This window comes from Pseudonaja textilis, chromosome 2 (assembly GCF_049901715.1).
Source record: "Pseudonaja textilis isolate UNSWEBS1 chromosome 2, rPseTex1.2, whole genome shotgun sequence".
Lineage (NCBI taxonomy): Eukaryota > Metazoa > Chordata > Lepidosauria > Squamata > Elapidae > Pseudonaja > Pseudonaja textilis.
This window is the reverse complement of record NC_141991.1, coordinates 250,923,142-250,936,794: the sequence shown is the minus strand read 5'-3', so window position 1 is coordinate 250,936,794 and position 13,653 is coordinate 250,923,142. Positions and strand designations below refer to the sequence as shown.

Here is a 13,653-nt window from a genome sequence, read left to right as displayed (position 1 = left end):
TGGTTTTATTCCATTTTCTGAGTTTGCAGATACCGAACTGTTAAGAAAGCTGTAGGCTGGATTCCTACGAGATACAGGTTGTTGTTGTATTTATTATTTATTAACAATATTGATAAATATTAATATTTATGTATTAATTTATATGGCCACCAAACTGACTCATGAGGGTCCTGGGCAGTTTACAAACCCAGATAAAGCCCAGATACAAACCCTAATAAAGTCCTCTCTCTCTAATGATAACAATCAAATCAACTACTTGATGGGCTCCATATTACCTTGGATTATACATGCCTCGTGGCAAAAACCATGTCTTCAGGGCTTTTGGAAGGAATATTAAAGTGAGGGCCAGCTTTATCTCCATAGCCTTGGTGGCGCAATGGTTAGAGTGCAGTACTGCAGGCGACTTCTGCTGATTGTCGGCTGCCTGCAATTTGGCAGTTCAAATCCCACCAGGCTCAAGGTTGACTCAGCCTTCCATATTTCTGAGGTGGGTAAAATGAGGACCCAGATTGTTGGGGGCAACAGGCTGACTCTGTAAACCTCTTTGAGAAGTGGTGAAGTGGTATATAAGTCTAAGTGCTATTGCTATGTTTCACAGGCTGGGAACCACTACAGAGTAGGCCCTTCTTCTTGGTTACACTAAATAGACCTCCTTAAGAAAGAGGCTCCTTGACTTACCTGTTTCTCTGCTCTGGTGGATTGGGTAGATGGAACCCATGACCACAATCACAGGACCTGGAGATGAACAAGGAAGTATTGTCCTTAGTTCAGTGTCTTAGCACTCTATGGCTCTTTAGTTTACCTCTGTGCCGAATCCATGTAATGCAGTGGTGAAAATATTGGACTAAGAGACCTATGTTCTAATCCAGATCTCTCCAAAGTCAGCAACTTTAAGACTTGTGGACTTCAGTTCCCAGAATTCCCCAGCCAGTATGGCTGGTTGAGGAATTCTGGGAATTGAAGTTCAAAAGTTACCAAGTCTGGAGACTTCTGTTCTAAGCCAACCTTGCCTTGACTTTGGGATGGTTGTTGTCAACTCCAACAACAACTTCTTCTCCTTCTCCTCCTCCGCCTTCTTCCTCTTCCTCTCCTCCTTTTCCTTCCTTCTCTTCCTCAACTTCTTTTCTTCCTTTTTTCCTCCTCCTCCTCCTTCCTCCTCTTCCTTAACTTTCTTCTTTTTCCTCCTCTCCTCCTTCTTTTCTTTTCTTCCTTTCCTCCTTCTCCCCCTATGAATGATAGATGACAAATGATAAATAGATAATGGATAAAAGATAGCTTGATAGATAAATAGGTAGTTAGACAGACAGACAGAAATATGTAGGTAGGTAGATACATAAGTAGATAGATATGCAGGTAGGTAAATAGATAGATATGTAGGTAGGTAAATAGATATGTAGGTTGGTAGGTAGATACATAGGTAGATACGTAGGTAGCTAGATTCCTAGGTAAATAGATAGGTAGGTAAATAGGTAGCTAGATACATAGGTAGGTAAACAAGTAGGTAAATAGATAGATAGCAAGAGAGAGAGAGAGTGAGAGACAATCAATGAGAATACACACATATACATATTAATGTGTATAATATCTTCAACATGGCAACTTCTTTCTGTCCAGCAAAATAACAATCTTCTATTTTTTTCCTTCCAGCTCACCAAATCTCACAGGCAAGGGCACATGGTCAAAGTCGATTGGCTGGATAGGTTGACCTTTCGAGAAATTGAAATGATCAATGAGGTACGTCATGGGCCTTGATGAGTTTTGGAGCCATGGCTAATGGGGAAACAGTGGTGCACAACCGGTGCCTGATCTTTCAGGAAATATTCTCAGTTCTGCAGTTTTCTTCTCATCTCAGGTTGTTAGCACTCTCTCTGAGAGCTGTTGAGGACACTTGGGTTTAATGTATGCCCTCAGCGTCACTTCAGTAAAAGTGCAAATGGGTGTGGAATCTTCTTGGAGCCGCTGAAAGGACTGAGTTTGTTAGTGTTTGGGGACAAACCCCCAAGCAGAGTGCACAGCAGCAGTCAAGCCAGGCAGCCAAATGAGAAGGAGGCTGGGCCCAAGAGTATACACACACTGGAGACAAAAACACTGTTTGTAGTTTTAAATAGTTATTTAATTCACACAGAGTTTAAGCAGTGTCAATCAGTCCATATGTCATTATCCAATATATCCATCCAGTAACCTAGTCCATTAACTAGTCAGTACTATGTCTTTATCTGCTTGTAAATCGTCTCCTTCCGATACCTTTCTCTCGAAGACAACGCTGAGTATGCACAGGATATCAGCTCACCAAGTAAACAGTCCTTTTGTTCAGTAGAAACGGTATCCAGCACAGTAGCCAACAAGCAATAACAAGCAGACGTCTCATACAGAAGTAAACAGCAGGCAGGCAGATAGCAGAGAGACGGACCAGGGACCAGTGACCAGGGAGTGTTACGTTTCTCTCACTGCCTTTTATTGCAGCTTGCAACCGCACCCTTAATTATCTAATTACATTGCAGTTTGGTGCTTAAAGCTACAAACACTTAAACCTAGGTTTATATATTTAGTCACCCAAACCTAGTTGGTGTATCCATATACCCAACAGAGTTGTAGACAGGATGTTCAATCCGTAGTAGAATAGAATGGAAAGGAATGGAATGGAACAGACTAAGACAAAGACTAAGACATTAGAACAGAATAGAAATAGAAATAGGAATAGGAATAGGAATAGAATAGGATAGAATAGGATAGAATAGAAAATACGGAATGGAATAGAATGGAATGGAATGGAATAGAATAGAATAGAATTCTTTATTGGCCAAGTGTGATTGGACATACAAGGAATTTATCTTTGGTGCATAAGCTCTCAGTGTACATAAAGAAAAAATGAAATACATTCATCAAGAATCATAAGATACAACATTTAGTGATAATCATAGGATACTAATAAGCAATCAAATCATACTAGGAAACAATAAAAACAATATAAGTTGTAAAGATATAAGCAACATAGATATATCCCTAAGTAGGAAGAGATAGATACTAGTAAGGATGGGAAGAAGAATAGTACCGTGTTTCTCCAACAATACAGCCTCCCCCAATAGGAAGGCCCAGCATGTTTTATCAGCATAAAATCAAATTAAGCCCCTCCCCAAAAATTAAGGCCTATAGTAACCATGTGAAATGGGGAGGAATGGTATGTGTGGGGGGTTGCCATTAGGAAATACTTTTGTTGCATACCTGGGTATGGTGCTGCCTGCGTTAACTTTGGCGTTGGTGGGGCAGTTCATATCAGGAGACCTTCCTCCACTGTTGCTTTCCCTTCTCCCTTGCTGCCACGGCATTTAGAGCAACGCCGCAGAGTTTGGCGCAGCTACGCGCAGCCAGGCAGGGCTCCTCCCTTCAACTGGAGCCCGGTGGAGACACTCGGCTTCAGGTGCTCCTGTCGCCGCCTTCCCTTCGCCTTCAAAGGCAAAGCCAATTCTTTTAAAAACGACAGCCTACTATCTGCCTGAGAGGGCAGCCCAACCCCACGTGGGGAGGTGAATCTCCTGGGGCTGCAGCGCAGGATCGGCCCACCCCAGGAGAAGCACCCCAGCCGCTATCCCTGCCTGGTGCCTGGCAGAGTGCAAAGAGCTTCAACTGGGGCGCCAGGTGGGCACTCCTGCCCGGTGGCAGAGCTCTCGCCAAGGCAGCGAGCGCCTTCCGTTGGATCCTCTGCTCATCCCGCCAGGGCCGCGCCAGAGCCGTGTGGACTGGGCAGAGCCAGGAAAGCAAGCCGCAGGTGCGCGCCCGCCTGCCAAGTGAAAGAGCCGGGCCGACCCAAGCTTGGTTTCCTTCCCAAGTCCCTCCAGCCTGAACCTGAAGGGGCCACGGGGAGAGGCCGCCCGCGGCAGTGATAGCGGCCACCCATCCGTGGACAGGGAGGCAAAGCAATGACCTGCATCGCGTCTTTCTCCGAGCTGAGCCCTACCGAGTCAGCGCCTCTGCCTGATGCCCGTTCCGCTGCAGTGTTTGGAGCTACTGGCACATTTGGAGATGCGTGGGGACGGGGACGGGCTGGGCTAGGGGTGGAAAGGACGGGCAGCTTTGGGCTCTCTCTGCCGGTCAGGGAAGCAGTGCTGCCATCACCTCATCTCCCTGTCTGCGGACGGGTGGGCGCTATCATTGCCTCAGGCAGCCTCTCCCGGTGGCCCCTTCGGGTTCGCACTGGAGGGACTTGGGAAGGAAGCCAAGCTCAGGTCGGCCCAGCTCTTTTGCTTGGCAGGTGGGCGCGCACCCGCAGCTCGCTTTCCTGGTTCTGCCCAGCCCGCACGGCTCTGGCACGGCCCTGGTGGGATAAGTGGAGGGTCTGGTGGGGAAGCACTCGCTGCCTTGGTGAGAGCTCCGCCGCCAGGCAGGAGGGCCCGCCTGTCAGCTGCGCTGGGCGCGCCAGGCGAAGCTCTTCGCGCTTTGCCCGGTGCCAGGCAGGGATGGCGGCTGGGTGCTTCTCCCAGGGTAGGCCGATCCTGCGCTGCGGCCCTGGGAGATTCACCTCCCCACGTACGGTTGGGCTGCCCTCTCGGGCAGGGGAGTCTTTGTTGTAGTAGGGCGTCATTTTTAAAATAATTGGCTTTACCTTCGAAGGCAAAGGGAAGGTGGCGACAGGAGTGCCTGAAGCCGAGTGTCTCCGCTGGGCGCCAGTTGCAGGGAGGTGCCCTAGCTGGCCGCACATGGCTGCGCCAAACGCCACGTCATTGCTCTAAACGCCGCGGCAGCACGGAGAGCAGGGAAAGCAACGGTGGTGGAAAGTCTCCCGATACGAAGTGCCCCACCAACGGCAAGGTCAACATCCAAGCTGTCGCTTCCCGCCCACCCGAGGATGCGGGGCGGGGGGGAATTAAGTCATCCTTGAAAAGACGGCCTAGCCGTTTTTTCATGGGGTCAAAAAAAAAATAAGGCCCGGGCTTAGTTTGTGAGAAACACGGTAATACAGTCTTAGTAGTTAATTTGACGGTGTTATGGGAATTAGTTGTTTAAGCAGAGTGATAGTATTTGTGGGGAAAACTGTCCTTGTGTCTTGTTGTTCCGGTGTACAGAGCCCTGTAACGTTGTTTGAGGGTAGAAGTTGAAACAATTTGATTTATTTTTTTTTTAAAAAAAAAGGTGTTCAAAATACCTGCAGATGAAACCATCTGATCCAGGCTGTACTCAAGCCCCTGTTTTAATATCTTTCACCTATTATGAAAATAAGGTGGTCTTCAATCATGCAGTGTTAGTCGCTGTCTTGATTACTTCTCTCCATTTATTTCTATTAAATTATTTTATTTACTATTTTATTTATTATTTTATATATCTGTATATATGCAAAAAAAAGAGCTATTAAAATGATTGAAGGTCTGGAGACTGAAACATATGAAGAATGGTTGCGGGATTTGGGTTTGGCTAATCTAAATAAAAGAACAACTAGTGAGGACACGATAGCAGGATTCCTGTATTTGATGCCTTAGGCATGAAAGCCAGCTGGGTGACTTTGGGCCAATCACTGGGAGACTGTGAGTTCTAATCCTGCCATAGGCATGGAAGCTGGATGGGTGACTTTGGACCAATCACCAAGAGACTGTGAATTCTAGTCCCACCTTAGACTTGAAAGTTGGATGGGTGACTTTGGGCCAATCACTGGGAGACTGTGAGTTCTAGTCCCTCCTTAGTCATGAAAGTTGGATGGGTGACTTTGGGCCAATCACTGGGAGACTGTGAGTTCTATTCCCACTTTAGTCATGAAAGCCAACTGGGTGACTTTGGGCCGATCACTGGGAGACTGTGAGTTCTAGTCCCGCCTTAGTCATGAAAGTTGGATGGGTAACTTTGGGCCAGTTCCTCTCTTCTCTCAGCCAAATACACCTCACAGGGTTGTTGTTGTGAGGATAATAGGAGGAGGAAGGAGTATTATGTACATTCATCACCTTGAGTTCCTGATGAAGAAATAAAGGCGAGATCAAGACATCCAATAAATATTGGCATGAGTTATATTGATTTTGCAAATTAAAGTTCCAAGTTTTTCACATAGCTTTTTTTCTCCTCTCTTCTTCCTTCTTATTCTCAGAGCGAGAAGCGGAGTTCTAATTTTATGTACTTGATGATTGAATTCCGTTGCGTCAAATGCGATGACAAAGAATATGCCATTGTGTATTATGAGAAGGTATGCAACGCTTGCCGGTTGTTGATTTTCATCTCTGTGGTTCGAAGTGCCGCCCGATATGCTATACAGATTGGGAGGATCTAATGCTAAAATATGGCTTTGAAGGATCCAAGAAAGCCACTTACTTTTCACTCTTTATCTCATATGGGGTCAAATATAATCCCCCCAGAACAGAAGCGGAAATTTGCTCTAAATCAGTTTTTAATATCCACATGTCGAGCAAATAGAAAACTTGGTGGAAACTTTGAATTTAGAATTTAAATTTAATTTAGAAAGTTTGGGTTTTGTAAAATCTCCCAGGTGGAACAAGGAAGGCTTTGTTGAAGCGTGAAGAAATGAACTGAATCAAGATTTTCTGACTCACAGCTTAGTTTGGCTGTGTAATTTCATTCACTCACTCACTCACTCACTTATTCAGTATCTATGGAGGTTCTCAGTCATCCCGGTATGTTTGTCCCAACGTTACGGTCTTTCAAAAAGCAACTTGACTTTCTTGTTTTGCTCGAATACGTTTCACTTCTCATCCAAGAGGCTTCTTCAGTTCTGACTGAATGGTGAAGAATGGATTTATATTCCTTGCAATCCGTGCGCTCTTTTATATAGAACAGAAAAAGCAGCGAAATGGAGAGTCTCAGTCATCCAGGTCATGGATATTCCAAAGGTGCTTTTGCAAGAGGCAGCTAGACTTCCTGGTTTTTCTTTGAAGCTTCAAATGTCTTCAAAGAAGCGAAACCTCTTCGAAGAAAATCCAGGAAGTTTTCTTTCTGGAATCAATTTTGGTTCAAATTGACTATTTTAGATGCTTTCGCTGATTTTTCTTTAACTTTCTAACCTAGGATGGTGATGAAGCATCTCCCATTTATACAAGTTCCGAGATTGTTAAGGTTCCAGATCCGCAGATGTCCATGGTAAGAATGTTTGGGTACCACATAACTTGGGGCGGGCTGAATTTGGGAAGAAATACCTGTTTCTGAGTCTTGGGGCACGTAAATATACAAACAGAGGTTCCAGAGGAGGAGACGGCTTACATTTCAAACAGTTCCTGGGGCCAAAATCACCAGCAACAAAACTGACAAAGAAGAAAATTAAGCAATGATAGTGGTGAGATCCTTTTAGCTTTCTGTGTGAATCAGGAAAAAAAATGAAATTGTGATATAAGGATATGAGGATTAGAAAAAAAGTAGCAGAAAATAGAAAAATCGAAGTTATGTTGTAACCTTAGAATAAAAGGTTGATTTAAATGTATAAGGTGAAGGTCAAGGTTCCTCTCGCACATACGTGTTAGTTTTATCTGGCTCTAGGGGGCTCTGCTCATCTCTGTTACAAAGCCGAAGAGCCAGCGCTGTCCGAAGACGTCTCCGTGGTCATTTGGCCAGCATGACTAAATGCCAAAGGCTCACAGAACGCTTTTACCCTTCCACCAAAAGGGGTCCCTATTTTTCTACTTGCATTTTTACATGCTTTGGAACTCCTAGGTTGGCAGAAGCTGGGACAAGTAACAGGAGTTCACTCTTTTACGCAACGCTAGGGATTCAGACTGCCGAACTGCCAAACTTTCTGATTGACAAGCTCAGCGTCTTAGCCATTTTCTCTTTTCTACCTTACCTATTATTTTTATTAGTTTTTATCTTTCTAGTTAAAAAAAAAAATGCTGATAGAGGTATCTTTAAAAAAATACCAAGCACTATCTCTTTTTCTTTCTTTCACATCCCCAATGGCTTTTCTTTTCCAAAATGCAATTGGTTTGGCTAACCGTCTTCATTACACATCTTTACTTATTGGTATAGTTAGACATTATTTTGATATTATTATTTGCAAGACTATGCTGAAACAATGTCAAATGTATGAGAGGAACATTAGGTAGGGAAGGATAAATTTCTATTCTGCCCTTCTTGGCTTAAATGTTTCTTGGCTACCATGCGTTGAATTTCCTCCCTCCCTCCCTTATTTACTTACTTATTTACTCCATTGGAAGTAAAATTACATATGATTCTCTATACAATATTTCTAACACAGTTATAAAAATTATAAATTCCTTCCTTCCTTCTTCCCTATTCTTTTCCTCCTCTCTTCCTAACCTATCATTTCAATTTCTTCCTTCCCTCCCTCCGTCCCTTCCTTCCCCATCTCCTTTCCCATTCTTTTCTTCCTTTCTTCCGACGCTATCATTTCAATTTTCTTCCTTCTTTCCTTTCTTCCTCCCTCCGTTCGTTCCCCTTTTCCTTTCCCATTCTTTTCCTCCTCTCTCCCTACCTTACCATATCATTTCAATTTCCTCCCTTCCTCCCTTCCTTCCTTCCTTCCTTCCTTCCTTCCTTCCTTCCTTCCTTCTTCCCTATTCTTTTCCTCCTCTCTTCCTAACCTATCATTTCAATTTCTTCCCTCCCTCCCACCCTCCATTCCTTCCTTCCCATCTCCTTTCCCATTCTTTTCTTCCTTTCTCCCCACCCTATCTTCCTTCTTTTCCTTCCTTCCTCCGTTCGTTCCCCTTTTCCTTTCCCATTCTTTTCCTCCTCTCTCCTACCTTACCATATCATTTCAATTTGCTCCCTCCTTCCCTTCCCTTCCCCTCCCTCCCCTCTCTCCATTCCTCCCTCCCTCCCTCCCTTCCTTCCTTCCTGATCTTCCCTGAACCGTTGAAGTCTCACAATTAATTTGGCCTTGCATAAAATTCTGTGTCTTCTCAACTTCTGTCAATTCAGAGCAGAGGCAATTTCACATTGATTTTTAAACTGATTTGTTTTCTAATTGTTATTATATTTAAAGGAGAACTTGGTGGAAAGCAAGCATCACAAGCTGGCCAGGAGCTTAAGAAGCGGTCCTTCGGATCATGACCTTAAACCCAATGCCACTACCCGAGATCAGCTGAATGTAAGCTATACCTTAAAAGGGTTGCATTATTATTTATTTAATTTTATCCTGCTTAGAATTCAGAAGAACAGAGTTTGAAGGGAATTTGGAGGTCTTCTAGTCCAACCCCCTGCTCAAGCAGGAGACCCTATACCATTCCAGACAAGTGGCGGTCCAAACTCTTTGTCAGCGTTCCAGAAAACCTCCACTCCAACAAATAATTCTGAGGCAGACATCGTCTCAAAAGTTCTGTTTATTTGGATAGTAAACTGATACATCTGGGGAATCCTGAATCTGAAAGTTCTGGGTTTTCTTGCAAAACTACCAATCCACCCCATGCACCCGTCATCGCATCACGTGCCCCAATCACATCCATCCCAACTTGAGACGTCCTCTCAACCAGGTGCAGAGACAACATGACCTTGACTTCGAAGAAGAATGCTATTATATCTAACCCCATACACTCCCAAGAAATTTCCTCCTCCCATTTTCCCAGGCTTAAGAAGGTGGCAGTGTGGAAGCGTCTGGTATCGATACGGCTTCCAAAGCTGACACTCTTCTTTAAAAATCTCCAGTGATGGAGCACCCGCAACTTCTGGTGGCAAGCCGTTCCACTGGTTAGTAGTAGTTGGACCGTGTGGGACACTGTCAGCCAGAACTTGTCTTGCTTATATCCTTAATCTAGAGGTAGCCTTCCTTAATACAATCATTTAACCGAAGGCTACCCAATCATAGTAGGGCTTAATTCCTGTTAATTTACAGTATCTGGTTGGTCATTTCAGGTCTTTCAATGGGGCAGTTGAGAATGCTTTTGCAAACTCTGGGAAAATTTCTTTCTTCTGGTTGTGGAAAGGAAGCAGTCCATAAATCATCATCCTTTTTTAAAAACGACTCTATAATCGTTATTTGGTGGAGTCTGGGCAACTGAATGGAGCTGAGTGTTTACGGGCCAGATGCCCTTCCTATTGCCAATGCGTGGTTAAATTCAGCAGATAAATTCTCAGTGTGCCCAGAGAGAGAAATATCTGCCTCTACCCAGGATCGAACTCACAACCTCCTGATTGTGAGGTGAGAGCTCCACCTCTAGGCCACCGCACCAGCAGTCCATAAATATTTGCTGGGGTTTTTGTGTGTGTGTGTTTTGTTTTATTTTGTTTGGTTTTGTTGTTTTGTTTTAGATCATCGTGAGTTACCCACCTACAAAGCAACTAACATACGAAGAACAAGACTTGGTGTGGAAGTTTCGATACTACCTTACCCATCAAGAAAAAGTAGGCACGAAAGCTTAAAGCGTTAGCATGATCTGCTTGTTGCCATGACTTACAACTGATATTTGGGCACTGGGATTCCCATCAGGTTCAGAGGAATCAGAATCCAGGGAAACAAGAGACATTCTGGGGATTCTGTTTGAGGAGATGTAGATGAGGTGGTTTGAGAAAGTCTATGGACACATTGGGTGGTGGCGGTGGTTGTTTTCAAGTCGTAAATGGGCAACATTTATTCTTTATGGCTCGGCTTGAAATTTAATCTTGTGAAACGTCCCGTGCTGTTCTATCACTCTAGAAAATGTGAGAGCAATAATTTGTTTTCATTGTATTGATTGACTAAAAGCGTCACGTTCCAGCGTGAGGTTACAAGATCTGGAGTGCAGCAATTACGGTCACCTCTAGATGGCAGGAAGAGTTTTTGGTAAACTTACTCTGCACTAATATTTCTTTGCTAAAGATTTTTCTTCCTTTCCTTTCCTTTTTTCTCCTCTCTTCTCTCTCACTTCCATATTTCTCCCTTCCCTTCCTTCCTTCCCTTCCTTCCTTCCCTTCCTTCCTTCCTTCCTTCCTTCCTTCCTCCCTCCCTCCCTCCCTCCCTCCCTCCCTCCCTCCCTCCCTCCCTCCCTCCTTCCTTCCTTCCTTCCTTCCTTCCTTCCTTCCTTCCTTTCCTTTGTCCTCCTCTCTCTTTTCCCTCCCTCCCTCCATCCCTTTCTTTCCTTCCTTCCTTCCTTCCTTTCTTCCTCCCTTCCTTCCTTCTTTCCTTCCTTCCTTCCCTCCCTCCCTCCTTCCTTCCCTCCCCTCCCTCCCTCCTTCCTTCCTTCCCTCCCTCCCTCCTCCTTCCTTCTTTCCTTCCTTCCTTCCTTCTTCCCTTCCTTCCTTCCTTCCCTCCCCTCCCTCCCTCCCTCCTTCCTTCCTTCCTTCCTTCCTTCCTTCCTTCCTTCCTTCCTTCCTTCCTTCCTTTCCTTTGTCCTCCCTCTCTTTTCCCTCCCTCCCTCCTCCATCCCTTTCTTTCCTTCCTTCCTTCCTTCCTTCCTTCCTTCCTTCCTTCCTTCTTTCCTTCCTTCCTTCCCTCCCTCCCTCCTTCCTTCCTTCCCTCCCTCCCTCCCTCCCCTTCCTTCCTTCCTCCTCCCTCCCTCCTTCCTTCTTTCCTTCCTTCCTTCTTCCCTTCCTTCCTTCTTCCTTCCTTCCTTCCCTTCCTTCCTCCCTCCTTCCTTCCTTCCTTCCTTCCTTCCTTCCTTCCCTCCCTCCCTCCCTCCCTCCCTCCCTCCCTCCCTTCTTCCTTCCTTCCTTCCTTCCTTCCTTCCTTCCTTCCCTCCCTCCCTCCCTCCCTCCCTCCCTCCCTCCCTCCTCCCTTCTTCCTTCCTTCCTTCCTTCCTTCCTTCCTTCCTTCCTTCCTTCCTTCCTTCCTTCCTTCCTTCCTGCTTCCCTTCCATCCATCCATCTGCAACCCCCTTGTCTGCTTCTGTTCCCCGTTCTGAAAAGATCCAATGGGAGGAATTCCCTTGGAATTGAATTGAGAGTCATCCGAGGAAAGCAAAGGGGTCATTTGCGCACCTTTTCCCCTCTGATCACTGAATTCACAGCAAGAACCTGGCATTTCTCCCCTTAAAGAACTTCCACTAAAATTCCCTTCCCTTTTGAAATAAATTTGCAACAGCAGAAACAAACAGCTTCTTTTGCCACAAGAGATCATCAGGTTTTCACCAAAATCAGCACAATATGTAAACAATTCTATCCCCAAATAAATATATAAATATCTATATATATCTATCTATATCTATCTATCTATCTATCTATCTATCTATCTATCTATCTATCTATCTATCTATCTATCTATCTATCTATCTATCTATCTATCTATCTATATCTATATCTATATATCTATATATCTATCCATCTATCCATCTATCCATCTATCTATCTATCTATCTATATAACTCTGGAACATCCCGAGCAATTGCAATCGACAGATGACTTACCCTCTGAAAACAAATACTGTGGGGGTAAGTCACCCCTAACATCCCTCAGGGTGTGGGTGTGTGCCTTAAAATGGCCTCTACTGTACAGCACAGTGGACTTGCCATGATAACGGCTTCATAGTCCTCTAGTACTCCACAAGGGGCCTTCCTCTCAGCCCTCCAAGGAAATGTCAGATGATTGGCCAAGTGCAATAAAAAAAAAATGAAATACCAGTGTGGACAAGAAACTCCCGAGGAGAGAGAATAGAAGACTTGCGACGCTGCGCGAGAGACTGTACAACAGTGTAAGTCCCGACTACAGGATTGGGATAAATAAATACCCCGGGCAACGCCGGGTTATCAGCTAGCGTTGAAATATTTCTGCTTTTGAAGTGAAGGGCCAAGATTTGAGTCATTCAGTCCACCCATCACCCTTTTATTAATATTTGGGTTAATCAATAGTAACGATACCAAGGGCAAAGACAAACATCCCCTATTATTCTTCAAAAAGAGAAAGAAGAATAAAAACCCTTTGTTGCTATTGTAGCTCTAATAAACCAAGTCACTGTTTCTTGAGATTTAAAAAAAACCTTCAGATCTGTGAAAAAAATAAAAATCCCAATAACAACAGGGATTATTCATCCTGTGAAATACCAATGCATATGGATTTCTTTATTTAAAATATTTATCTTTCCCTCCTTCATGCATCGCGTCCCCTGAGAATGGGCAAAATTAAAAATGCATTTGAATGCAACAAACAACATCTGTAGTGCAGCAAAATATGATTTAAAAAACCCCATTATTCTCACAGAGTCCTTAATGAGATGGACTGCACCATGTAGTTGAATGCTCTACAATTCCTAAATGAATGAAATTGCATATATTAGTGATCCTTGCTTAATGGCCACTCATTCAGCCACTGGTCAAACCTACAATAGTGTGGAAGGACCGGTACTTATGGCCAGTCCTCGTACTTACAACAGGTCAGTCACAGAGTCTCTTCTGTCTTTGTTTGTGACCTTCTTTCATCGGCTTCCTCCAAGCAAAGTCGGTGGGGAAACTGGCTGGAGGTTTCAGAGGGCAACCAAGTGATGCACTTGCTTAATGACCTGCAGCGATCGCTTAACAACTGCAACTGGAAGTTCTGTCACGTGACGTTGAATTTAAGGGCCGTGTTACCTAGCGGTGCCATCTGTGATGCTCTCTGAACTTGGTTGTTTTCTTGCAGATGTTTCGTTACCCAACTAGGTAACATCATCAGTTCTATCATGTGGTGATGATGTTGCCTAGTTGAGTAATGAGATGTCTGCACGAAAATAACCAAGCTCAGAGAGCACGAATAATCCTCCTCCTCCTCCTCCTCCTCCTCCTCCTCCTCCTCCTGCTCCCCTCAAACACCACTATTTCTAGCACT

The 13,653-nt window shown here is 44.5% G+C and overlaps 1 protein-coding gene across 2 annotated transcripts in view; it reads left to right on the top strand.

The window, feature by feature from the left end:
* PIK3C3 (phosphatidylinositol 3-kinase catalytic subunit type 3) overlaps nucleotides 1-13,653 on the top strand; it is a 105,365-nt gene that overhangs the window by 12,591 nt on the left and 79,121 nt on the right. For both annotated transcript variants that reach the window (XM_026713897.2, XM_087927554.1), the window contains 5 exons: nucleotides 1,648-1,734; nucleotides 6,068-6,163; nucleotides 7,000-7,071; nucleotides 8,930-9,034; nucleotides 10,192-10,284. In XM_026713897.2, coding sequence (XP_026569682.1) covers nucleotides 1,648-1,734; nucleotides 6,068-6,163; nucleotides 7,000-7,071; nucleotides 8,930-9,034; nucleotides 10,192-10,284 — 453 coding nt within the window. The remainder of the gene's footprint in view (nucleotides 1-1,647; nucleotides 1,735-6,067; nucleotides 6,164-6,999; nucleotides 7,072-8,929; nucleotides 9,035-10,191; nucleotides 10,285-13,653) is intronic.